This window comes from Trichoderma camerunense (genome assembly GCF_050948025.1).
Source record: "Trichoderma camerunense strain CBS 138272 chromosome Unknown V8C40scaffold_7, whole genome shotgun sequence".
Lineage (NCBI taxonomy): Eukaryota > Fungi > Ascomycota > Sordariomycetes > Hypocreales > Hypocreaceae > Trichoderma > Trichoderma camerunense.
The window spans coordinates 1,093,182-1,119,135 of NW_028145363.1; the positions used below are offsets into that span (position 1 = coordinate 1,093,182).

Here is a 25,954-nt window from a genome sequence, read left to right on the forward strand (position 1 = left end):
GATGGGCGGAGCTTGGCGGGGGGCTGAGGTCGCTAATTGTGCCAAGGCACTCGCCTGTAAATTCAAATCCAGGTGCTTTCAGCGATGTGACATCCATTTGATTCAATCCACCAGACATTGACATTTTGATGACCAAGACCAGACAGACAGACAATATTGATGTTTTGCCACTCGTCAGCATACAAACTTAGATTCCCGAATGTCGCCAGATTCGCATCGGACCATGGCTTCTCTCGGCTCCGGCAATTCCAACGCACTGGCCTGACAAAACGGAGCATCGCGGTTTGGTGATGGAAGCTCGATTAGTGCGTTGGCTGTGGGACGATGGTGGAGCTTGTGATAGACGCAAGCTTTATCCATTGTTGTTTCCATATTATTGACGGATTCAGTGCTGTTTGCTTCTGATAATGATGTCATTTATTATATATATTGACATTTCCTAATTTATCCAACACATTCCCATGAGAACAGACAAGCAGTTGAGGAAAAAACTACCTCCAGTAGCTGGACTCACAGCACACTCCAATGGAAGCAGTCCTACGAACCTCGATGAACACCTGAGCTTCAGGCCGCCCACAAGCTTGCTAGGGGCCCGCTGGAACCACCTTCTGAGAATTAGGTTCTGATGCTACTCCAGGGGGGGCCACCACTTCGATCCACTACGCAGAAGCAAAAATAGCCGCATGACGCAACTGCTCATGATGTGTGGAGTGGCCTGACTTTTTTGAGCAGCTTGATGCAAAAGCAAAAACCCTTGTGATCAAAAGACTGCAAAATCCAGGTTTGCGGGCGAGACACGCGCGTGCAACGCATCAAGACATTTGTCGTTTGTCTCGAGGTGAGGGCGAAAATGGCTCGGATGAGGTTCACACGTGCCTCACAGACTGCGCGTTAAAGCGAATACGAACATAGGGAGTCGGCACTTTCATATCGCCTGGTTTGATTGGGGTCCCTTGCATATGCATAGATGATTGACGTGCGATTCCCACTTTGGGTCTATTCCTCGGGGCCTATCTTCTAGTAATCGTATAGTCTATGGAGTCCTGTTCGAGAAGAACCAAATAGTAGTAGTAATTTCGCTGTCAGAAAATATTGTTCGTGTTGCATCATCATAGCTCATAATTCATGACTCGCCGCCAGCGATACGCAGGTATCCAAGAGCCTCCACCTTCATGTATATCCATCAAAAGGTAATCAACTGTTTTATCTGTATCCAATGCCATAATGCTCCAAATCAAATCTGTATGCTCCTCACGACTCCTCCGATAAGATGCCGTGCAAGACAATATCGCCATCACTATCTTCTCGCTTCCCACGATCCCATGCCCTCTCCTCGCCAGCCTTGGACCATACGACGTCCTCCTCAGTTTTTTCTCGTTGGTTGTTGTTGATCCGCTGAATCTGGTGGTCCGCGAACCCGGCGGCCTTCATCCGCTCATCCTGCACTTGACGCAGCTTCTGGCGATCCCTAAACGCCTCCACTGCATCGTCCCAGTTGTCCTCCTCCTTATCGGGGAGCACATCTGTGCTTGGATCGTACGAATCAGAAAATCGCCGATCCAAGCTCGCTGTGCCGGCAACTGTCCCCCGGCCGCGGTACTTTGGAGGCGGAGCAGGCCCGATAAATTCGTCCAAGGGGTCTGAGTCATCGTCGTCGTTTTTGAGATACGAATCTCTCGAGGCGTGTTTCTCCGCAGCCAAAGGAGAGCGACTCCGATGCTTGCTTCTCTTAGTTAAAGGTGAGCGTGAACGACGCCGACGGCGAGGTGACCTAGACCGATCTCTCTGGCGATCACGGTCGCGGTCGCGGTCGCGGCCATGTCGATGTTTATCCTCAGAGGAGTCATCGCGATGTTTCCTTCGTGAGCTCCGTGGCTGATCTTCGCGGTGACTCCTTCGCTCGTCTCCCTCAGGGCTTCGCGACAATCGACCATAGTCTTTCCTCGACTTGTGTCGATCAGTGCCTGCATCTCTATCTCGACGCGACGCCCGGCGCGAATGGCGGTCGCTGTCGCTCCTGGTCCTCGATTTTTCGTCGTCGGCCGGCTTCACGTTGTCCTCTCGTTTGTGCTTTGATCCGCCCAGAATTGACTGAATATTTCCCAGCTGCCGTCTCCGTACATCTCCGGCCGTTGGGTTCGTTCTCCGTCGCTTGGCTTCCTCGGTGCGCTCCAAATCCCTGAGTCTCGCCTTGGACTCGGCGGCCTCCTTGGCCAGTAGCGCCTTGTTGTGCGAGTCCGTATCCCTGATGATGTTCCTCAGAAATCTCGTATTCGGCTTCGGTACGTTGGACGGCCTTTATCTCCGTCAGAATAACATCCCCTTTGCGCGAAGAACAGCGGGCGACATTACTTAGAATTTGTGGTGAAAGCTTCCATTCCCATTGCAGAGTATTTTATCGAGCAGTCGCCGGCCTCCTTGGCCAGAAGACCGGCGACATAGTCGTCTGTAAGGATGTCGTCGTTTGGCATAGCAAAAGCAAAGTAATTATAATTATAAAGCAAGATATTGGCGATTTGGCAAAGAAAGCAAATGCGGTTGTTGACCAAAGGAACGTGTTTTAGCAGGCGTGGTGACGGGCTGCGTAAAGATCTGGGATCCTTAAAAATGGATGACTCAGCTCGAGCCATATCCCTGCCGATAAGATAAGACATGCATACATAATTTTCCCGGAAAGTCGAGGCTAACTGCATCGGGTTCAATGTAAACACGCTTGAATCGGGTCCTCTTCAAAGCACAATCCATTTTCAGGAGAGGCTATTCAGACTCATAGGCCTTATATACGCTTTCATTTATTGGATAACCGATAAAAGTTTCCAGAGTGCCCCAAGATGAGCGCCAAAACTCCAGCTCAGGTGCTTGAAACTCTGCGACGGCTGCAGTCGAGCAATGAGCTGTCCATCATCAAGCTCAGTGAATCCATCTCAAATTCTACACCGAATGACACCCTTAACCGCATCTCTGACGCGTCCAACACGTCGCTCGACGGACCTTCTCCTACAAGCTTGGACGCAGATCTGATTCACTACAAAGAACTCTTCGCCAAACTCCGATTTTCGTATGTTGAGCAGGTGACCAAGGAGAAGTTCATCCGCGCCATCGTAGGGGATCCGCCTCTCATCGTCACTCTTCAGGAGAACCTGGATCTAGAGCGAGAAAATGCCGAGGCGAAAGCGCAGCTGAAAAACCTCAAACTGGAGGTGGCAGACCTAGTTTCTGACTTGGAAAAGAGGGGGCGAGACCTGAGCAAGCGGTACGAACACATTCAATTGGAGACGGTGCGCTTGGAAGAGCTGCCATCCAAGATTGTCGAGTTGGAAAGTCGGATCAAGGAGCTCAAGGACAAGCATGAATCTTCAGAGTCGGATCCAAACCTCCGACTGCCTCTCACAAAGACGCTTAGCCTCGTGGCGAAGCGGAAGGCGGAGCAGCAAGAGCTTGCGCGTGAGCTCGAGGCGCTGCAGGCCAAGGTTCCCAGGAAGAGAAAGGAAGCAGAGAGGCTACAAGCTGAGCTGCAGCCATTGGAGGTGAAGCGACAAAGCAGCACCACAGCTGCGCGTGAGGCTCGCAGGAGAAAGGAGGCCGCTCTTGGCGGAGTTGCTGATGACCTTGAGCAGAGGGCTCGATGGTATAGGGCAAGTGAAAGTATGCTGAAGCAAGTACTCGATATCAACACATGACGTCCAGACCAAGCAATCAACAGCATCACGAGGATATGATTTATGGAGACTCATTGGGGTTTTAAGGCGTTTTACGGGGGTACCTTGGGACAGATATGATGGGAGAATAGGAATGGCGCTGGATGGCATGACAGTTGGACTGGGATACATACTCTGGGAGCATTTGGCGTATATGATGTTGAATGGCTCTGTTGCTGGCTCATTGGCATTCTTAATCCCCATTAGCAGGGATGGATTTGAACGGCTGCAATCGATCACAACTAGATGTGCCTATGAAAAAGGTCTCTTAGTCCAAGGCCTAGCTATGGCCCTTCACCAAATTGACACTCTATTTCAGTCAATTTCTTTCTGAAGTATATATTTGATACGACAGTGATTGGAGCGCAATATCGTCAATCTTTAACGGACGTGGAGTAAGACCTACGAGATGCCATGATGTGTATCCCCCTTACATCAGAGGGTCAACCATGGTGAACCATGAACACACTGACTCAGTAACATTTAAAAGCATGCTCATTTTAAGAAAATAAACAGCAAACTTGATATAAAACAACTCTAGCGGCTAGATCAATGGACAGACAGAGTGTGAAACCGACAATGTTGAGCGTACTCTGCGTCTTGACATGCCGTATTGATACTCTACGAGGTCGCGCATAAGACGAAGGAACTCTTTTATCCAGCACCAAGAGAGTAAGTAAACTAAGAATTCTATACAAAAGAACAGACTTTAACAGAAAGCGCATATTTCATCTCTACGGTCATCCATTCGTTGTTGCGTCTAGGTATCCTTCATCTTGATCAATATACATGTACTTTCACCAGGCGGTACGTCTGCATCAACAGTGATTGACAATACGGCAGAACTATAGCATAATCCGAGATAAAGAAACCAAGTATACAGCATAACTCAATGTGAATACTAGGGGTTCATGGAAGAGTCACAATCCAGGAATATGGAGCTATTCAGGATTACAGTGGTATGGAGATACAGGAGCGCCCAGCCACGCAGTATCAATTGACTGCGGAATGATAAAGAGAGATATGAGATAAGATTCTACCTATATAAGCATGTTTGTATGCCGCGTTTCCATATATATTGGGACACTATTGAACTTTGTGGCCATGTTATCCAATACTTGGAGTTTGACCCTGATCTATCTCAAGGGGGCGCATTGATGTAACTCTCGCATAACTCAACCACGAGTCAGCTTCGAGAAGCAAAAAGACTATGAGCTCTAATCTCAAACTAGGACAATGAAACAAATTAGTATAGGATACTCTAATTGAGATACAAAGATTGTAAACGGTGACTCCGTAGAGAGGCCGGGATAGTGCCCTCGTCGGTCATGTCCGTCTCGTATATCCGTATAAGTCTAACAGCCAAGCTCATAATGTGGGATTGCTTCAATCCAATCCAAGAAGATTTTTATGGCTAACTGAATTGACTTAGAAGCCATGGCTTGCCAGCTTTCTTCGGTCCCGACCATTTGGAAGGGTGTTGATTGCAGCGAACAGCCTAGTGAAGCCACTCAAAGGGTCTCAAAATATCATGAAAATCTTTCCGCTGTGCATTCCACAAGTTTTAAAAAGTTCTCTAACAAAACCTCTCGATTCATCATTGGCCATGGAAAGAAATCGGCGTCACATGAGCTCCTTGAATGGCTTCATGTTCATCGGGCCTTCACAGTTACGGCAGTTGTCAACAAAGCCCACGCGCACGAGCTGAACTTACCTCAAGCTCCATGACTCGCGAGCATCCTACAGCTACAATTGAGCTTGTGAAACCCCTCATTCATCTTTCCTCTTTAACCCAAACCGTGCCATCATCTCGTTAAGCTACACCGATACGCTTGCTACACCGTATGGCCCGCCAATCAAGAGAATGAGGCGTTCTCCTCTGCCAAGGACCAACAACCACAGCAAAGGCTACGCCCAAGTTATCGAAGCCACAAGGGGCCTCAGCTGAAGAAGGCTTGTCGCCGTTTCTCCTGGCTACTACCCCGCAAAGTATGCTGCCAACTGCCCTTTGAAGGTCGCCGCAGCCTCGCCCCCGAGGTTCCATCACACGATCTGGATCGCGCTCCGTCGCAGCTGTGGCTCTCCCTCTAGTCGATGCCACACTCTTACAAACACAGCGCCGGTGTCGAGTTTGTCACACGTGCGCATCTTGAAGCACGTTTTGGGCTCGTGCGAGTGACGTTTGGGCGATGGAACTAAGGCGATGGGCTGGTGGGAGGATCAATGACTAGCAACATTTGTAAACGCCGCCTCCTCCTTCACTTTCGCGTAACGTTCTTTTGCTGTCAAGTCTTGAAGCGAGATCTACCGGATACACGGCAATGGGAGCAACTTGGCTAGACGCTCCTTTGACTATATGCTTACTTTGCAGAGCGGGATGTACAGGTGTCTCATTATCACGGCTCGGGGTCTCTACGCCACAACTGCTGGAGCTCTTTATCAGATTCGTCGACGGTACGAACATCAACGGGAGGGTACTGTAGTACTGTACCTGGCTGAGAAAGCAGTGATGTCAGTGTCCGATAATTCGGCGTTCAATGGAAGTGGAAGAAAGGGCCAGACGTGTTCGAATACGCCGCATTTACACTCAAAGAAGCGCCTCATGAGGCCACAGCAGAAATTCGAGAAAGCGGGCGTCGAGGGGAAACGAAGGCGAGAGAAGAGGAGGGGAGTGAATCGAAGCAAGATATGAAAATGAAATAGATAAATTAAAAAAAAAAACAAATAAATAAATGAGAAGTTTAATAAAATAAAGAATAAATTCAAGGGGAATGATGGCAAATGGCAATGGCAAACGAGTTTTCGTCTAGTCGTATAGTAGTCCCAATACTAACTGATTGCAAACTCGAGTGTAATGATTCTTTCGGTCCCGACCAAGTTTACAAAAAGTTGGAAGAGGTTTTGCTTGCTGATTGAGCGATGGATAGGGCTGAGTGAGGAGAAGCTTGGGGCGTGGTGTTGTCTTGAAAGTTGACGCTTTTTGGCGCTGAGTCGAGCAGTTAGGGTGAAGCCACAAGAAGAGCTGATTGCATGATGGCTTGCGAGCGGGGACGGGCGATTGGGCACAGATACATGTATTTAATCTGGTATCTTTATTCAAGGTTTGGCTAGCACATGCTTTGAATGATCTTCAGCCCGCGCTTCCTGACTCAGTGTAAGTCAGTCAACTGGGTCGAGTGCTGTCAATTGCATGTTCCTTAGGTATGATAAGCGCTTGAGCTCCAATTATAGTATTGCTAGACGAAGATCTGGGGGCAAACCGTGCCGCTTGGCTGTGCTGCCACCCGCGTGAGAATCTCATCTATCGTAGCGAGACGGCATGTTGGATACATGTATTACCAATTACTCAAAAAGAAACCAAAAATAAACAAGACACGTCTTACTCAAGCAAGTTATGTAAAAGAGCAAACAAAGTTGGGCTCGACCCAGGGTCTGTCTCGGCATCGGCATCTTGACTGTCCTCCCCCACCTCTAGGTAGCTATTCGGAATAAAGTCTTTTAACTCTATGCACCTCCATCACTCAAACAGTTGCCTTCTAACCTCATTGGCAAGGCTGAGATTTGACTTGACACCGCCCGGTCGGTACTCGATTGTGCCACGACGGCAAAACGGGTGGCCGAGTGGGATTGATTCGGCTGAAGAAGCTGTCCGTCGTACGACTCGTACAACAATAAACGCCAGTGGGAGGAGGGCCAAGCTAAAAGGAAGGGAAAAAGAAGTGGAGGGAGGGGGGCCCTTGATTTCGAAGGAAGATGGTGAACGATAACGAACTGGAGTAGTGACAAGAGCTATTAGCTATGTATTACGGCGGATTGATTTTCATTCCATCAGCCCCCTCCCCCCTCTGAAGGATCGTTTCGTCCGTTGGGTACATGTACCGTAGTGTAGGTGTAGCTTAGCATCGCGGCAAAAGGATTCCGATGGCAGCCTATCACCAGTCAGGGGCGCCACCGCCATGGCACCAGCTAGGAAAGTTTGCAACTGCCGCAATTCATTCGCTCGCTAAGGTGGTCGGCGATGAGTCTTGTAAGACGCCACAGGTGTTTTGGATTTGTGCCCGGCTGCTGGGTGCCGTGTGGCATTTTGGGCCTAAAACGAAAGCTCGACTTTTTGCTGGTTCAGGGAGGGGGGTGAGAGTTTCTGTCTTGTCTTGTCATCAGCGGAGCAACTTTGGAGCCCCTGGGAGGGTGTGTTGGTGTGTTGATTTTATTTATTTTTGCTTTTTTTGTTTAATTGGTGTTTGCATGCTATATCTGACCTTGATAGAATACTATTGATTCCCGCCTGAATGCATAAGATGATCCGAATAGGCGAAGCGATAGAGAAATGAGGCCTTGATGACATGAGTGTTAACCGCAAAGGAATAGCCTCAATAGGTATTTATTGGTACCCGCTCCCCACGTTTTGCTGCGTCTGGCCTGTCAGCGCCGTGCTGATACGCGTATCCACTTTTGATACGTGCCGATAACCAGGCCAGGTACCTAATGTACTCTGTCGTGGTAAAGGTGTGTGGATGTACATGTACGAGTCGAGAACCGCATGTAATCAGATCATGGCATAATTGGGTTGCCCCCTCTAGCAGCCATGGAGCAAGCACATGCAATTTACTGTACTGTCTGGTACTGCACATGTATCCATGGCGTGTCTCTCTTCTATGGCAACAATGATCTTCATCTGATACCTGATATAAGGATGACAGTTTTATTCTTCTTTCAGCTACTACAAAATCGCGGAGTTAACGAACCCTTCCCCCAGCATTCACACACACAGAGAGCGGCCCCAAACTCCGCTGAGTCAAAGACGCAATCCACGTGCCAACCATGGCCGAAAAGCAGGGGTCCCGTCCAGTAAGCTTCAAAAGCTTATGGAATCTCCAAATCGTAAGGGAGGGCATGATTTTAATCGCCGACTCAGACGCCACAAGGAAGCCATTTCCAAGAATGGCAGCGCGTATCAACGCCCAGATGGAGATAAAACCGAAAATAATAATGGAATTAAAAAAAAAGGGAAAAAAAGAATGGATGACACACAGACCGCTGTTTATTTGCGATTCGATTTACAACCCATTACAAACGGGGCCTCTTATTTGCCCGGCCCTCCATTTCTCAGCAGCTTTTCAGGGTTCATTGCTTTTTAGCTCAAATGGATTTGAGGTCTTGGTCTTGCTAACCGGTGACTAACAAGGCGGAACTCCGTTTCCTTAGTAGCGTTTATCTGGGAAAGCTTTCCGTTGCTTATGCACAAGCTAGCAACTTTCAAACTTCAGGCCGTAGGCTAAAAGCGGACATTTGATTTGATTTGAATTGATTACAGCAGCAGGGCGGCAAGTGGATGACAAAAACCTTGAAGTTTTCGGCCACTTTTTTTTTTACAAGTTCCTTTTGGAGCGGAAAGTGGCCCTGTAGATCAGAAATCCAATGGATCTAATCCAATACAAGAAAATGGAAGATGACAAGGGGACAAGGAAGTCAACCCAGCACGCTAAAAGCACACACGGAGGCGAGGCAGGCGATACGCCCTGTGAAACAAGGCAATTCGAATATAGCTGGCGTACTTCGTGTGGGCTATACGGGGCCCGGGAATTGGAGACGGACAGCAGCTCTTTTTCGGTGTAATATTGGAGTAGCACTCGATGGTTATGTACATGTGCCGATGCAAATGCCTTTTGGGGGCCTCATGCGGCGATGCGGACTTTGATTCGCTTTTTTGTCCAGCGCAGTTCCGTCTCCCTGTTCTTGAGGGGGTTGCACCGGCCGCTTGTAGCATGCCGAGCCGTTGGAACATGGAAGCTACAAGGACAACAGGTACACGGGGTTCATGTTAGTATGGATGCCAAGCAAGCATCGCCAGGCACGGCGTCGGGTGACGGCCGCACAGACACAAGCAGTTTGTGTTCCCCTCTATATCCGATCCTGTGAGATTGAGATGGAAGGGGGATTGTAGTTGTAGATACGACAGCATGAACTCGGCGTGACACACATGAGAGAGAGACGGAGACCAAGAGAAAGCTGTGGCCACGAGCCCATATTTCGAGTAAATTCGGCGCACTCCGTCCTCCGTCCTGCAGGGCTCCGCGATCCATGGCGTCTGATAGACGCATATGCAAGCATGTACGAGCTGTATACGCAGAAGGGAAAAAAGGGTTACGTGTATTCCTGCTACTAGCGGGAGCCCAGAAAACCATCCCCATCCTCTGCATTGCATGAAGAAAGTGTGTACGAGGGTTTGGGTCTGTGTTCTTCCCGTCTTACATGTGCCGAGTGTGTGTTTGCAGAGTGGGAATCTTTCCGCTTGCCCTGCTTGCTTTTGCACTTTCTATCCACTCCAGCTGGGGCCTGGGTGGGCTAAATTCAAACCTTTTTTTCGTTTTCTGACGGGTTTTGTTTTTGAAGAGTCATAATTATAAATCTTGTAATAAATGATGATTCCAGTGGTTTAGATAGCGTGCGCTCTGTAGCTGTGCTGTACCTGTACCCATGTTCTATGCATTGCTGTATGCCTCTTCTGCATTTAGGACATGTATCTTGACCAAGCCTCTACCAAATCTCATGCATTTTTACCCAAACCTCACACATACGCATATCCCACTCTCCTCAAGATATTAATCATGATTATTTAGTCTTTAGTTTGTCAAATTTTCAATTACTGTACTCGGTATTCCGTGTCACGTCCCCAAAATCCCACTCCCGATCCCATTCCCAATCCCAATCCCAATCCCACCCATCCCAAAGCTCATCCCATCCCATGTACACGTCGAAACCCGCCATGCAGGCAATTCTCTACATGAGCTGATCCCCTTCGAAGTAACCCACCCCGCAACCAAAGAAAAAAGAATACATAAAATACAGAAAAAGGAAAAAAAGGGTATTGGATCGTAAACCAAAATCACACACCCCGGCGTTCGGAGTCTTGCGAAGGTCCGGGCCCCGGGCGTTGATGCCGCCCGTTTTTTGGGCTGGCGCAATCTGCGTTTACTGCGGACGGTCTACGGGCCACTCACTGTACTAGGTCCAGTAGCTCTAGGCCCTGTAGCTCAGCAGGTACAGGTACTGTAAGTAGCTCGGGGGTGTTTTGGTTCCATGGATTGATGGTAAAAGCGCCCCAGCCCCTTGGAGAGAGTTTGCATACGCGGGCTTTCGCGCCCTTTTCTTGCTGAATACAGCGATTTCACCTCGGAGTTGGCAAAGCCCGTGGTTTGCGTATGTATGTACACAAAAAGGCACAACACGGAAGAATGGATATTGAAAGGATCTCAGGGGCGTCGTATTAGCAAAGAAGAAAACGACAAGATAAATTACAAGGCAAAAACAGGGAACGGGGGATTGAATCCTTGAGTGGATTTTGTCCGCTCCTTTTTCCTTTTTCTCTTTTCTGTTTCCATTGTGCGAACCGCACCCAAGACACCCCGATCGTCCATTTTGTTAGGTTTCTTTACTCCGAACAGAGTGCGGTTATCCAGCTGTCCAAGTCCGTCTGTCCTGTCAAAAGACCGCGGATATTGCGGGCCTGGCGGGTCGCAGTCGAGCTGGCTGTCGGACATATTGACAGCACATTTGATGGTACTGTCCGCTCGGCCAGATCAGGCCAGGCAGACGCAGTAGGATCGCCGCAGGCTATCTATCATTCGATATGGATCTCTTCTTTAATTTCGTTTCTTCTCCCGAGGTTTGTTCGATTTTTTTTTTTGTTCGAGATAGCTAGCCCAGTCTACGCTGTTGTCTCACTGTTATCTACGCCCGGCAACTTAGAGCTGTCCCAACTGCCGGGAAACCAAAAAGGTTCATGTCATCAATCCAGGCAAGGGGCCGGACCCAAAAAGCCAATATTAGCATTTTCCTGTTTTGACCAAACCACGTTACCTGCCAAAGCTGTCAACAAGGAACCTTCATCTCCAGTAAAAACACCCCAAAAATCTCCAATTCACCAAGAAGAAAAGAGAAGATACACCAGACTCCACAGGACACGCAGCAAGCCAGTCTGCATCGTGGAAATATTTCCGATTCGGGGGGGGAGGAGACAAGAGGGGGCTCCATATCGAAATATTTCCTTACTCCGTGACCGAACGCTGGTAAATAGTTTGTCAGCGCAGATGAATCACTTGACAAAGCCGTCCGCCGCCGCGGGCCCCCTCTTCTCTCCGTCCTACTAGCTACTGCTTGCTTCCATGGAGATTTTTCTGGAGCTTCGTTGGTTAATAATTTTTTATTTTTTTTTCACTTTGCTTTTATCTCCGATGGGTCACATCGTGGCTCTCCGGAGTTGAAATGGGTATAACGGACGGACGGGGATAGTAGCCTAGACTTGTTGGTGCCGTGCATACTCCGTGCTCCTCTTTCTTTTTTGTTAATTCCCCCCCGTGCCATAATTATACACGCAATTCATGTACAGAAATGTCTCGAATGACTCTAGATGCAGGGCGTGTGTCGATGCTAGCTGGCTAGAGTCACTGTAGAGGAGCGGGAGGGGGTGGGATAAAACCCTTTCTTTTTTCTTGTTGCTCTTGTGTCCAGTCCTTGTCCTTGCTCCATGGATGACAAACCCTGCCAATATGTGTTGACAAACTCCGATACCATTTCCCTAAAGCGGCTGATGATGCGAGCAAACTGGACAAGGGAGCGCCCGTATGGTATTCTGGTCGAAAGGAAACACCTAATGAGGTCCGCTGTCATTAAAATAAAATAAAAAAATAAAACAAAATAAAATAGTGAAAATAAAATCCACAAGATATGTAAACGCGTATCGTGTTCAGCCAATGTAATTAAAAATAAACATAAACGACCCCAGCCTAATGCATGTAGGAAGTCATCCGTGCGTTGTACGAGAACGAAACCGAGAAAAGCGTTTCCAAGAAAAATCACGGGCGTATTGCGATAGATTGGATTTGACGACGACGGCATAGTGGCTGAGGGGGGGCTTGGCTTTTTCCTTGGCTACATGTTATACGCACGTCTCTGGCGATGCAATCGGCAGGGGTTGGGAGGGATGGGATACCATGACGTGTCGGCGATTTGGGGCCTTGTGAGATGAGTTCGAATGGTAGGTAGGATTGGATCGATGAAGGAAGGGGGGGCTAGCTAGGTCCCGACATCTCAGCAATGGCTGGGGGGGCTAATGAAGCTGTTGCATCTCGCGTGTAAGCCCTATGGCCGCTTTGCGTTTGAGACGGCGGTGATGATGACCAACCTAGGATGGAATCAAATGTGCTAGTTGGATACGACTGGAGATGGATTTTTATTGGAATTAGGTCACATTCACCGAAGATGTCAAATCAATTTCAATCAAGTAGAGGTAGCCAACTTTTGTGAATTACTTCAAGCGTGGCATTGGTGTTGCCATCATTCTATTTCAAAAGCTCTGTTTGCTTGCTTCGGTTCCGTTTCCGTAACTTCGTCACGCTCCCATTATCAATTGATCCCCGACCCAAGGTCCACCCGCCGCCCCTTTCCAGAATATGTACCACATATACAGAAATAAACAAATGATGGTAAAATAATAAAAAAGCAAAGTCTATCAGTGCACCGCGCTTGTAGTGTGATCCCGTAACGCCCATTAATCCCAAAGATGATTGATTGAACCCCCCCATAAGATGTAGAGAGAGAAGGCAAAAGGGGAAGAAGAGAAGGAATGAAGAGTGAATATGTGAAAAAAGAAAGAATGCCGAGAATCGAATTGTGTCGCATGGCCATGGATGGCTCATGATGAATCAAAGTCGCAACCAGACGACCCCTCCTCTTACATCCCGGTATGACTATTACACCGGTCCGGTCAAACACAGTTTGCCTCTCCATCCATGAGCATTAAGTCCGAACTGTTTTTGTATTTTCTTCTTTTTTTTGCTTTGGTTCCTGTTGGTTCATCTTATATCGGGACCAGGTCGATATCGTAGCCGTTATACAAAGTCGGGTCGTTGATGCCCATCATGACGCCGTGGTTGGAATTTGAAAGAATCTGAGGCTTGATCGTCTCGTAGCCGCCCTCCATCAGGGTAGGTCCCATGCCGCTGAGGTCCTGCATCGCGCTCTGCTGGAAGAACTGCATGGCCGCCATGTCGTTGGACGTCTTCATGGCCCAGTCGGGGAACACGTTCATCGAGGGGGACTGCGAGGCGAAGAGCGAGGCCGTTGCGTCGAGGTCTGGCTGGCCAGACTGGCTAAACTCGAATTCGGTGCTGCCCGCGTAGCTCTGCGGCGACATGGTAACGGGATGGTTGTGGCTGCCAAAGGCGGCTCGTCGGTAGTCGATCTCGATATCGGAGTGGTCCAGCTCCGAGGAGGAGGCGCGGTCGGTGCGTCTGTAAGGCATGGGAGACTCGCGCTCCATCTCGACGTCGCGGTCCTTGTTCTGCGCATCGGTGCTGTTGTGGTGGTCGTGCAGCTGCTGGGCGAGCTCCTTCAGGTCACGCTCGTTCTCGGGGAAGACGGAGTGGACGGGCAGGTCGATGTCGCTGTTGGGTCGGATGCATCCCAGCTTCTGGGCGATGTTGTGGATCACGGGCTGGCCACGGTCGTTGAGCTCGGGCTCGCCAAGGTCCCACTGCTGGTTGGTCCTGACCATCTGGTAAAGCTTGTGGACGGTGGAGATGAGGGCGAACTGGGTGTTTTCGAGAACCTCGGCGTATCTGTGTGTGACACCCGTGTTAGTCAAGTTGGGGATAAGGCTATGGGGATTCAGAAGAGCTTACCCTCGAGGCAGCTGCTTGTACTCCATCTTCTTGCGAACGCCAGCCGTGCAGACAAGGCCGTCATCCTTACATCTCTTACAAGGGAATTCACCGTCGCACTGGATTCAAGTCAGTAAAAGGAACCACTTCCTAGAGGCTTGTGGTTGTGTAAGACCACCCAGAGGTGCGTACCTTTGTCTTCTTCATTCGACACCTCTCACAGGCCTTCCAGACGCGCTTATGTCTTCCATCCATGCCGTGTGTAACCTGCTCGTGGTGGTGCAGAGAAGCCGCATTGGATCCGGCACGCTTAGACGTTCGGTGGTTGGCCTTGATAGCCTTTGTACTTGAGCCACTGGCTTTTCTTGATAGTGTGGAAGGTGATGTGGAAGTGGATGATTTGTTATCCTCCGCAGGAGGAGAGGGCAGGCTATGGGCAACCATTGTGATTGTGAAAATGTGAAAATGAAGCTATCCCACAGAGACTGTTTACTCTTGATGGGTTGGCTATACGAATATGTATAGATAAGGTATATATAACCGTTCAATGTAGATGGATGGTGTATGTGATGATGGAATTAACCCCAAGGTCCAGACAGCTTTTGCTTTGCTTTGACCAGGTCCCTTTTCTTGGTCAAGATGAAGATGAATAATATCGGAAGAGTGAATAAGAGAAGGAGGTGAGGTCCCGACCCAGCGCAACGGGACCCGAGAGATTATATAAATACCAGATAGGGTGGTGTAGCAGGTTGTCTCGATGGAGATGGACGGTGGTGCTGAATAATGGGCACCGGTGGGGCTTACAGTGGGTTAATCTGGCCTGTGAGCTGACTGAGAAGCAAGCTGATGAGCATCATGGCCCTCGGAGGCTTTATGAACCAAGACCAAACTAACGTCGTTGTGAAAAAGCCAAACGGTAGCTTTTGATCATGGCGCACTCCTGTGGGATGGGCTTCCAAAGTCTCCATGTACATGCACATGTATTTCCGGCTGCGGATCGAAACAGGGTCTCGGGGGGTGTCGTTAGGACTCGGCAACGCCATTATGTCCGAGGGCGCGAGAGTAGACGGACGGCCACTAAGCCGCAAGGGGCGAGTGATACCTAAACCTATTCAAGGCATTTATAGACTTTAACAGGAATAGCAGCCTTTTTCCCACGGGCAAGGTCCCAGGGCGTCCTTTGCGCTACCGCAAAAGGCGTGGGCTTAGTCGAAGCATATGTGCAGTTGCAGGTACATGTTACAGGCGCGCCAACGCTTGGCCGGGCGAGACTGCAGGTATCGTCGACGAAGATGACAGAATCATGGCATCAAAAGCGAGGACGGGCTGCGCGACCCGATTGTTTTTTTGTGTGCTTGTGTTCTGTTTGCCGCGGTCTTTGTCGGCAATGGCCTTGCAGCACGCTTTTGACTTGTTCCTTTGGTCCTGGAGATGACAGGTCCGGTCACGGCCAGATGACGAAAGTGAACGCTCAAGTCAAAGCATAACGATGGATGAAATGATCGGCGTGATGGTAAATGGTTATGGTTGATGGTGATGGCAGAAGCGAAATCCCAAGGTATGATGATTACACACAACTGCCGTCAATATTAACGAGCAACAGTCATCTTGGGCAAAAGCCTAAGCAAAAATCCATGCTTCGTAATTCGTAAACGCAGCCCAGCGTCTGCGCTTGCTAGCAAGCATCCCATAGCAACTTAAGCCCAGCCCAGCCAGCCAGAGCCAGCCAGCCAGCAAGGCGCTACACGAAAAAGCGCTGGGCAAGGGTTTGTTTGGTTTCAATCCCGTTATCCTCTTTTCTGGGCGCTGAGCTAGGCGATTTGCCCATTCCAAAGTCCGCGCCGACGCGGGCGGACATGAATGGGCGAAGTTCCGTCATGACGCTGGGCAAGCATCACCTCCGCGAAATGAAGGATGTGTGTGTGCGTGTGTGTGTGCGAATGTACTGTACCTACGACTGACTGACTGACTGCCTGTGCTTTTCTGTGGGAGTCATCAGGCTGCCTACCTAAGAGTAGGACGCTCAGATATTACCGCTTGTAGCATGTGTAGAGTACAGCAGAGTAGTGTGTGCGAGTAGTACTCTTACGGATGGAGACAGCATGCCTGATGATTGCCGCTGGGTCTCTCTTGGCTTTGGAGGGGGTGGTTCATTCATTTCCCCTTTGGATCAGAGTGAATTGGTAATTTGTCAGTGCGACGTGGTGATCACAAAACACATGGCATGGCATCACGGACAGGCGCAAAGATTGTCAAACCTTCGGCTCATTGCCGAACTGGGCGTTTAGCCTTACAAGCGAGTTTCTCGCCCGCTGCCAATTCAATTTCCACATCAGGCTGCCCCGGAAGGATTACCGCGTTGGCTTAGGTGATGAGGCCCGACTGGCGTCTATATTGAATGGTAAACGGGAGTAAACTAAGAGGAAGAAGCCGTCGATGGAAGAAGCCGCATCCTCGAAATAGTCGGCACCTTCCAGTCTGTTGATCAGTTGGCACGCTTGAGTCAAAAGCCCTGCCTCTTCTACTTCATATCTCGTCATAGCTCTTGGATGCGAGATAGACAGAGAGGGTGCTTTAGTTACAAAGCATCATCGGAATGCTGTCGTCTGCTGAATATACAAAACAACATCAATTCGAAGCTTCACCCCTCTCCCTCCCCCCACCGTTCTCTCGAAACGGCAATTAATAACCATTTCCCCAATAGCATTTATTTATTCCTCAACATGTTACCCTGATGGGGGGCCCCGTTGAACAGGCTCGCGGCTCGGGCAAAGATGCCATGACAAGACATTATGCCAAGCGAAGCACAAAGAAAAAATCGGTCTGGTGCTGATTAATTGTTCGCCAAAGGGAGCAATTGCCTTTACGGCGATCGCTTCGATGCCCCAGTAAAAGCTCTTTCGTTTCCATTCTACAACGAGTGCGGGTAGCATTGAAATCTGCAAGCTCTGATTGGCAGCGCCGTGTCTAAGCCCTATCAGAGGCGGCACCTTTTTGCGTCAATCCCACCTGGCATTCTCTTTTGCCCGACACAGTAAAAGGTCCCCATCGCCGGCAGTTTTTTTGCTTGTATGTTGCTATATTTGCCCTTTCTCCCACTCTTGGCCGGGAAATGGAAGCTGCCAAGGCCTGCACGGAACACGCCAAGCGAGTGGGAATTGCCCGCAGATCAACAGGTGAGGAGAAGGGGATTGGGATTTGTGGACAAGAAATTGCGAGATACGCTGGCGATACGACGGCGGGTTAGATCGAGTATGTACAGTACTCGTACACACTCTAAATAGAGGTCGTATCAATACTACATGTACAGTAAAGGATCGTGTAATATGGACCACCCCTGGTTTGGCGAGCGCGCGCTACAGCGCCTGGCGTGCTCCCGATGGATCAAGAATGTCAATATTTGTGCCGCGCGCGAAAGCGAATATACAGTTCAAGTTTATCGCTAGTACCTGGGCAAATGGGCGAAACAGCTGCCATCGATGACAGCGAATTCGATGCCAGCAACCATGCCACAAGCAACGCCAGCACTGATTAGCGCCTTGTGCCCCATCCGCCTTCTCACTTCACTGGGCAGATGTGATGCGTCGAAATCCAAATTTCTGATCCAAAATCCTTTAGCATGCAGTGCCCGCTTCCTTCGTCTCGACAATGAGAATAAGCTGATGTCAAAATCCCCCAAGAGACTTTCTGTGCCCAGCTACACGTAGCCACCCCCGCCTCTCTCTCCTCTTTTCGACGTCTCTCTTATTTTCGCCCGGCCGCCCAGCGGGGCTCCCAAAGCAGCAAAACCAAACTGACGGCTCGCAGAGACCCTCTTTTTCCCTGGTTGCTTTTTTTTGCTTTCGGCCGTCGGTGGCGCTGGAGTCGCCCGAGCGGTGGGAGCAAGTCGCAGGGACCGGCGGCGAGACTTGGGGCGGCGCTGGGGGGCAGCGTTTCAGCCCGGGTATCGCAGAGGTAGCCGCTACGGCATCGGGCTGGCAGAGTGACCACCCGCGCTAACAAGTTTACCACGGCTCACACTCGCGGACCTGAACTCACTTCTCACTCGCTCAACTCAGCTCAACTCACTTCTTACTGTCATGATCCGAGATAAGTCTAATTGTAACACGAACCAGCCATTGAATTCAACTCGTCGCTGGCTGGAGCAAGAGGGCTGCGCTCGTGACGTAAATGTCGACAATTGGACTCGTCGCTGACGCCGAAGGTTACCAAGAATTTTAGTTTTGCTTGACTCAAACTTGAGCAAAAAGCTTCAATAGGGTCGTCTCTCTTTTGTCTGCGGAGCCCCTGCATCCATAGCTTCTAGGCATTCGTCGTCTAGCGGCTGGAGAATCCATCCGCAAACAACAGGTCGAAAAAACGCTTCTGCATGTCGGCAGATACATCGCGCACCACAGGCGTATTTTCTTGAGGCTCTCGTCGCTAGCTACTGGTAGCGCGGGCTAGTTGCGTTGTGGTTGTTAATTCCGATTCCCGTGGCGCCATCAGGTGAATCACGCCTCCTCGATCCCTTTCTGCATAAGCCTCTTCATGATGTGTGTGTGTGTACGTTGTGTGTGTGGCATAAAACGGGATAAACCCGGTGAAGCTTGGTGGTGGGCATGCAAGGCACTTTGCTGGCCACACTGTTGGCACAGATAACAGCTCGCACTCGCTACCATTCCCGACGCCAGCCAGTCCACGGACGGACGAGAGAAGGTCCAATATCCGGGCCCTGGGTGCCTAGATTTTGCTAGCAGAAATGTCTTTTTAGGTTGACAGGCAATCCCTTGATATTGGGGGGTGTCAATTAATTGACGGAGCACGGAGCGTAGGAGCGTCTCCTCTGATCCTTCGGCCTTGATGCAGCTCGATAGCAATTCCGTCTCCTTGCGACGTCAAATAACAACGATGCCCCCAGTTTCCGCCGAGCACAGACATAGCTGCACATCCGGAATCACAGCAGTGAATAGGATCAATCACACACTGCTGGCATGCCCATCCTACAATGAAACAAGGCGCAAAGACCTAAAGAACTGCCAAAGGAAGCAATCTTTCCGCGCCCTTTTCTTCCCAATTCCGCTGGAGCATCTGGCAGCACCACCTTAGTTACTGTGCCGTGGAACTTGGCCCGGAACCCCATTATAGCCGAGTCCGATCGGATATCTTGCAGCCGGCAATTCTTCCCCCTTCCCACCCTCCAAGAACCAAAAGCCTCAAATCAACTCTTTCGTTTCGTTGAAGCGTGCGGACCGCTTTTACCGCCCACCTTTCCTGTACGAGCGGCCCTTGTCCGTTCGTAGGGCTCACGGAAAGAAGCCGGCTGAAAGACGAGGTGACGCTATGCCCTGCCCTTGCTTTTTGGACCTTGAAGTTGTGTCGACCTGGGTAGGATTACATACTGCACTGTTGCTACCGTTGTCCTGGTGACTCATTTCGGCCTCCGCTTACCAAACTTGACGTTCCCAGAACGGACGGCGATTCATTTTACGATTTTATTTAATTGCATTTTATTTTATTTTTTTCGTTTTGCCCAGGATATACCGGCAATCAGAATTAGTATGGATTTCATCGATTAAACACAAGCGCAGTAATAGAACTACACCGTGCTTATCTACCGAGCTGCCAACCGTCAAAAGTAAACACTTATGGACTCTCTGATGTCATTGATAGATACCTTACCTCGGGTTCGCTCTCGAACAAAATAGAGCGAAGCTTTCACGTCGCGAGAGAGTTTTCGCCGGGCACGTGTCCAGCTCCAGCCCTAACAACCTTTCACCCACTTTGCCTGCCAAATACGACATAACAAAGTTGGTGTTTTGGCATGCAAAATGAGGGGGCGCTGGGCCTGCAAGTTGGAGAATGAAGCATAAACTTCAAACTCTCATACCCACAGCGGCAGGTTGCGTTGTGGCGAGAAGCTGTATGTATGGAGGCTTTTCCAGCCACAACCAATTTTAAGATTTGCTGGATTCCAGAACCCTGTTTTCGGTGTCGTTGCTTACAGGCACGGGAGAAAACATGTTCGGCACATGTCTGCGCCAAATGGTCGATCGCTCTCTCTTTCGTTGATTGAAGCGTGGTGTGGTGTGTGCGTGTCTCATCTCAGCTCATACACTATCATGGCATGGCGCCTGTCCGCAACTCAAAAAAAAACAAAGAATGCGGGGATGCTGATGAGACTCTTTCGAGCTGGAACTTGCGATGGCGCAGGCCAAGGTTCTGATTTGTGCTGACATTTTCACCAATTAGGTGAGCCCTGGACGGGCGTTGCATTCATTCAAATTCTCATCACACTGCAGCGGGAATACGTGCGCAAACGCTGGTGGGAAGTCCGCAAATGTGCGCACCTTTGCGGCCAATGACAGGCCGTACACCCTCCTTTTTTCTTGAGCACTTTCCAATAACGTGCAATGGTCGTTAATGTAATACAGTTGGTGTAGTAATAATCGCAAATCTCCTAGGAGGCGGGAATAGCAAAAGGCGCGCGGAATCGTCCAGACTCTCTCTCTCCCTGGGGGCTCGGCCGTATGTCTGAACAGGAAACGGGCCTTTCTCCAGAGTCATCTGGCCTTGTGCAGACGACCATCTATTTGCTGGCAATGTCTCCGGTAGCCTATGGCCCTTCGTTAGCCTATGAATGCCGTCATGCAGCTCCCGTTGTTGCGAGAACCCCTGATTCTTTGGATAAATTGGCTGGGCACAAAGTCCAAGTACGAAGTAGCTTATCGGGTTGGATAGCCGGGGCCGAGAAGCACAAAAAAGCCCCCTTCGAAGCCCCGATGCGCCGTCTCGTGGCCTTGACATTTCCCGGGCGTCCTTTTGTGTAATTGCACGTTTCGGCAGCGAGAATGGGCCGCTTACCTCACCCTCACTCACCCCCTCGGCATTGCGAAAATTACACAAGTTTCTCGGGCTGCGGAATTTCCTAACTAATGAATAAAATCCCACGGAGCTTTACGTATTACTTTTTGTGCACTTGTAGGACGAGGTATAATAATAACCATGTAAGAAACAGTAAAAGGTTCGTGCGTGCTCCCAAGTAACTGTACTTTGCTACTGGGTCCCTTGAGCCTTGACCTTGATCGCACACGCCCCCCTCCAGGCACTTCGATTCCGGGAATGAGAATTATTATCGCGATTAACCAGGCGGGTCCCCATCGCTCTGACTGCAATGGAATCCGACGAAATGGATTCAGGAGCGTTTTCTAGCCTGCAGAGAGATGACTCGCGTTGCACTGAATGGGGACTCTGGAAACTTGCCAACTTTCTTTTTCTTATTCCCTTGAATTCTTTTTTTCCGGGTCTTGTGCTGCTCCCCCCTTCCCCATCGACCCAATTGCGTATCAAGTGATTCGTCGAAATGGTGCTCGCCAAAGTTCTTCCATTTTTCTTTTCTTCTTCTCTTGCAGACTAAACGATTCAGTTAATGATGGGGACCGCGGAATATGCCGCAAGCCGAGCCAAGGCTAATGCTAATCAATCCTCAAGGCTGCTGTAATGCTGAATAAAGACGTGCCTGAGTGCTGCGTCCCGAGGCCGAGATGATGTTTATTAAACCAGAATCCCCACACAAAATGTGTTTATGTGAACCTCCCAAGGGTGATTACCAATCGAGATTCACGCTCTTTGGGCTCTCTTCACGCTGGCCTAGCACACAAACTGCTTGCAGCCTAGCACTTGTGGAATCACCTCCAAATCGCATCGCGTCGGCACTAGGAAACCTGCCCCTTCGACGAGTCCCATGATCCTGATCCTTGCCGGGTGGGTTCTCCGATTTCCACGGTCCATGTCCATGGATGGGGGGGCAGCCCTGCAGGAGGCGAAAAGAACGCAACCCTCATTCAGAAAAACAGAGTTTCCATCCGTCCTTCTAGAAGCATTCCCCACAGCGGACGCTTGTCGGGACCAGCTCGGCCCAAGCTAGACATTTCTTCGTAGGTTTTGAGTTGAGAAAAAGAAATGGAGTACCGAAGGGGGCACTTGAAATTTCCTTGTATGGAAAGAAGTCTCTTACAAAACAGCTTTCCGGTCCGCTTGAGCCGCTTTTGCCGCTCCGACTTCCAGCACCAGAACGGCATGATATCATTGCCAGGCGAGAACAAACCTTGGGATTCGTCTAAAATCTGAAAAGGGCAGTTTTCGTCGAAGGCGTGTGAGATGTTGATTGATTAATTTCCAAGCGGTTGCATCATGGGTTGGCGAAGCGAGACGAGAGAGAAAAAAGCGGGCATTGCTTGCTTTACGATGCGCGAAATTCTGCGCTGCAACTTTGGTGTAATAAAAAACCCCGAGCTGTAATGCCGAGTTGCAGGTAGCATTGAGACAAGTTATGCTTGTCAATGTAGCTTTTTCCTTTTTACGCGTGGAAACGGAGTCGCTGTTTCGTCGATTTTTTTGTCGTGTGCCGGCGCCGAGGACTTACAAGTTCCGCGGGGTGTCGACAAAACAATGGAAACGATAACCGCGAGGCTAGCGTGCGATATTTACAAGGTGTATACGGATTATACAGTGAGCCTCAAGGGGGAGGGGAGTAGGGGGTGTGTGTCTCTGGATGGATGCAGAAGGAGATGGTTAATGAATTTAACGATAAAATCGAAAAATGATACATCTTCAAAACTAACATGTACAAAATAACTAATAGAAAAGAAAGAAAAATCTAGTTTGCATTGAAGCTAAATAGGGGGTCCCTGTTTTCTCGCTCTTTTCACGTAGCCTCGCCGCGGGGGAAACGGGAGATCGGTCGCCGACCCTGCGGCTGGAGACCACAAGACCCTTACCGAGGAGAATTGCCAAACTGGTGTTGGTTATTGTATTTATGGAGACCTTCTTTCCTGCGTTGTTTGTGCGGACGAATTGCACAGACGGAGCTGAGCCCGCAAAAAGAGAAGAGAGCTCACAGTACGGATACAGAATCAAAGGAGTCAGGAAGCTCCGGTGCTAGGCCTAAAGAGAGCAACGCAGGCCTTGTCCGGGCTACGTCACCGAGCCCGAGTCGGACCTCGCGTTATTAATCCCATGGTCATGCTTTGCCTTACATTACATCTTGATTGAGCTTTTCGATGATTCTCATGACCTCTGGGGAAGTTCTAGATGACGAGGCTAGGGAATCTTCCGGGTTTGCAAGTTTGTTCTGTTTGGGAGAGGTGGGCTGCATCACGATTCGTCCAAATGGTTTCGGGGATTGAGATGGGATGTGAGATGAGTGCTTGTAAATCCGATTCCCATGATGCGATTTGCCTGGGGGTCAGATTTACCCCGAGTTTTCTCGTCTTATGATTCTACAAAGCAAGAAGACAAGGTATCTCTCTACGGAAAGGTTGAGCCGGTGCATGTAAAATGCAGACAAGGCTGGGTCACGACCTGGTTGTTCTCGGGGGTTCTAGCCTCTTTCCAGCCCGCCACGAAGAAGACAAAACTCCATACTCGTATACGGCTTTGGTGATGTTATTCGGTGTTATATCCGCTCACTAGGGACAATATGTTTGGTTTCATTTGGGACGAAATAAACCAATTGAGCGTCCCAGCTGTCACTTTTTTCTTTTTTTTTTCTTTTTTCTTTTGCCCTGCCCATTGAATGCACACCCCCTCCCACGCCCCCTATGTGTCCAGGCCCCCTTCATCATGATTGATCGTCGATCGTGGCTCTCTCGTCCTTGGGTACCCCCCCTGGTCCGTTCCCCCTTCTGCCCGTTCTCCGGCACGGCTTCAAGAAGCGCTCCGTTGGGCGGTGTTCGACACTTACACACAGGACGCGAAAGGGTGTGGCTTACTCACAGGTACATGGCACGAGCGCATGGAAAAGCGGGAGCGCAAGGTCGTTCGAGGTGGCGCGACATTTCATGGCTTATTTTACTCCACCATCCCGACAGGCCCCCGATTTGTTCTTCTCTGGCCTTGTGCTTGTTCGGTTTCAGTCTCCACCGTGCCGAGGAGACGTGCTGACTGGTCAATTGGCCCTCGGGGAGTCGGAGTCTCCGCGGAAACATGGCTGTCCAAGCTGGACCCTCGCGTGACTTTTTGTGTGGCCCATTCTCGTTATGCTCATATCCTCCCATTGATGTCTTGTGCCTCCTTAGGAGTTGAGCTTGTTCCTCCTTAGGAGTTGAGCTTGTTGTGCTTAGAGTCATATCCCGCGGCTTTTGGCCTTTTGGGGGAGAAGGGGATCTCGCTTCAGGAGAGCAATCGTTCGGTTGGCCTTGTTTTTTGCGCTCTTTTCTGGGTGAACCTCCCAACTCCTGCATGAAAGAAATAGATAGTCTCAACTCCTAACTCCGATTTCCCCTCGTAGCTGTGCCGTGCTCGTACGTGTGCCGTGCTCGTACGAGTGAAGTATGCCGCTCCGGCACCGATAGCCATCTATCTGCATGCTGCTCTCTCTCCCCTTCTCCTTGCTTTGCCCGGCTCGAGTACACAAGCTGTGCCGTCTTCCCAGACCTTGCCAGAGTCCCTCGCTGAATCTTGCCGAGTTTGACGACCGGCGTCCTTCAGCCGACAGCCTTGCCGCCCGTCCTTTTGACAAATCCGGGGTGGGTCTGATGCAACTTCACTCCTGGCCCGTTTCTCAAGTGCCGATGTCAATTCTTGGTCTAGGGGCTTGCGACTAAAGTTAGGTCTTGTAATTTCTGACTGTGTTTTTTTATCCAGTCTCGAGCCACGACGTCATTGCCGGTGCCGTTCCGTCTAGGTTCAATGCAAAAAGAAGCTTGCAGGAATGGAAAGAAAAGAAGACGAAATATCTCCGTATCTACGCACATCTACGCACCAAGAACTACTCTTAACCGATGCGCATCTCCGAGACCGGGGCCCTCATTGCCGTGCCGGAGGTTCGCCGTCTTTCTTCGGTATCCACATGGGGGTTCACACCTTCTAAACGCCCAGGGCTTTGGATTTTTTTTTTATGTAGATGCGGTTTGACGTACATGTAACCTCATGCAGGCTCCGTATCGTATATCGATGATTCTTTGGCGTATTTTTGATTTCGCCCGGAGATTGGAATCGGGTATGCATGAGCCTCGGTTGGCGCCATGGCTTGTGTTCGAGACCCTGGACTAAAACATTCGATGTATACATCATCGTGTTCCACATGCTTGCTGGGCGTGTGCATGGGAATCGGAATCCAGAAGCCATGGCTTGAATTCTTTGGTCCACTATATCGATGATTTTATTCATTAATCTATCTATTTATCGATTTAATTTTTTTTTATGACTTCAGCTTGGTTTCATTGCCGATTGCCGGTGCCCGTGTCATGTTGCAAACACCCTGCAGACTAGCGGGTACGGAGCTGCCTGAGATACCTGGTAACTCTCCTAACATGTTGGTTTTGGAGGACGTGCAGACACCTCGGCGCTCCTCTGGACTCGTGCCGTAAGTCCCTCCTTTGTCTCCTTGGCATACTCGAATTTTGCGAGGTAACGCGGTATTTGTTCAGACCCCTTTCAAGGCAAAATGTAGATATCTTATCTAAGTCAGGTGACTTGACCTGCTGCTCTTCCTTAGCCGATTTACTCTGCCTCTACAAACGCAATCTTCACTCTCACATCTGCACTCTTCTCAGAATTGTGCATCATCTTCTTGATGGCCTCTTTTCGATCAACTGCAACGTAGACGAGCAC

At 49.8% G+C, this 25,954-nt stretch overlaps 5 protein-coding genes across 5 annotated transcripts; 2 read left to right on the top strand and 3 right to left on the bottom strand.

Moving 5' to 3' along the window:
- Nucleotides 1-976: 976 nt before the first annotated feature.
- On the bottom strand, nt 977-2,562 carry V8C40DRAFT_242955 (uncharacterized protein). Its single transcript, XM_083215316.1, has 2 exons — nt 2,353-2,562; nt 977-2,296 (listed from the first exon to the last, which is right to left on the bottom strand). The coding sequence occupies exons 1-2, from the start codon at nt 2,469-2,471 to the stop codon at nt 1,252-1,254; spliced, it is 1,164 nt and encodes a 387-aa protein (XP_083074304.1). The 5' UTR covers nt 2,472-2,562; the 3' UTR covers nt 977-1,251.
- Nucleotides 2,563-2,701: 139 nt separating this feature from the next.
- On the top strand, nt 2,702-4,084 carry V8C40DRAFT_242957 (uncharacterized protein). The gene has a single exon (XM_083215317.1). It carries the CDS (start codon nt 2,832-2,834, stop codon nt 3,678-3,680), a length of 849 nt encoding a protein of 282 aa, XP_083074305.1. The 5' UTR covers nt 2,702-2,831; the 3' UTR covers nt 3,681-4,084.
- A 4,975-nt stretch (nt 4,085-9,059) lies between these two features.
- V8C40DRAFT_242963 (uncharacterized protein) lies at nt 9,060-9,462 on the top strand. Its single transcript, XM_083215318.1, has one exon. It carries the CDS (start codon nt 9,148-9,150, stop codon nt 9,394-9,396), a length of 249 nt encoding a protein of 82 aa, XP_083074306.1. The 5' UTR covers nt 9,060-9,147; the 3' UTR covers nt 9,397-9,462.
- Nucleotides 9,463-12,982: 3,520 nt separating this feature from the next.
- V8C40DRAFT_206452 (uncharacterized protein) lies at nt 12,983-13,694 on the bottom strand. The gene has a single exon (XM_083212051.1). It carries the CDS (start codon nt 13,485-13,487, stop codon nt 13,104-13,106), a length of 384 nt encoding a protein of 127 aa, XP_083074307.1. The 5' UTR covers nt 13,488-13,694; the 3' UTR covers nt 12,983-13,103.
- On the bottom strand, nt 12,988-15,292 carry V8C40DRAFT_242966 (uncharacterized protein). The gene is made up of 3 exons (XM_083215319.1): nt 14,552-15,292; nt 14,381-14,478; nt 12,988-14,317 (listed from the first exon to the last, which is right to left on the bottom strand). The coding sequence occupies exons 1-3, from the start codon at nt 14,801-14,803 to the stop codon at nt 13,558-13,560; spliced, it is 1,110 nt and encodes a 369-aa protein (XP_083074308.1). The 5' UTR covers nt 14,804-15,292; the 3' UTR covers nt 12,988-13,557.
- Nucleotides 15,293-25,954: the final 10,662 nt, after the last annotated feature.

Excerpts from the sequence above, each read along its gene's own strand:
- V8C40DRAFT_242957 (XM_083215317.1), top strand. The coding sequence starts at position 2,832 with ATGAGCGCCAAAACTCCAGCTCAGGTGCTTGAAACTCTGCGACGGCTG.
- V8C40DRAFT_242963 (XM_083215318.1), top strand. The coding sequence starts at position 9,148 with ATGACAAGGGGACAAGGAAGTCAACCCAGCACGCTAAAAGCACACACG.
- V8C40DRAFT_242955 (XM_083215316.1), bottom strand. The coding sequence starts at position 2,471 with ATGCCAAACGACGACATCCTTACAGACGACTATGTCGCCGGTCTTCTG. Across the intron at positions 2,297-2,352 it reads GCTTTCACCACAAATTCTAA|GCCGTCCAACGTACCGAAGC; the intron begins GTAATGTCGCCC and ends ACGGAGATAAAG.
- V8C40DRAFT_206452 (XM_083212051.1), bottom strand. The coding sequence starts at position 13,487 with ATGGAGAGGCAAACTGTGTTTGACCGGACCGGTGTAATAGTCATACCG.
- V8C40DRAFT_242966 (XM_083215319.1), bottom strand. The coding sequence starts at position 14,803 with ATGGTTGCCCATAGCCTGCCCTCTCCTCCTGCGGAGGATAACAAATCA. Across the intron at positions 14,479-14,551 it reads GTCGAATGAAGAAGACAAAG|TGCGACGGTGAATTCCCTTG; the intron begins GTACGCACCTCT and ends ACTTGAATCCAG. Across the intron at positions 14,318-14,380 it reads TACAAGCAGCTGCCTCGAGG|ATACGCCGAGGTTCTCGAAA; the intron begins GTAAGCTCTTCT and ends TGTCACACACAG.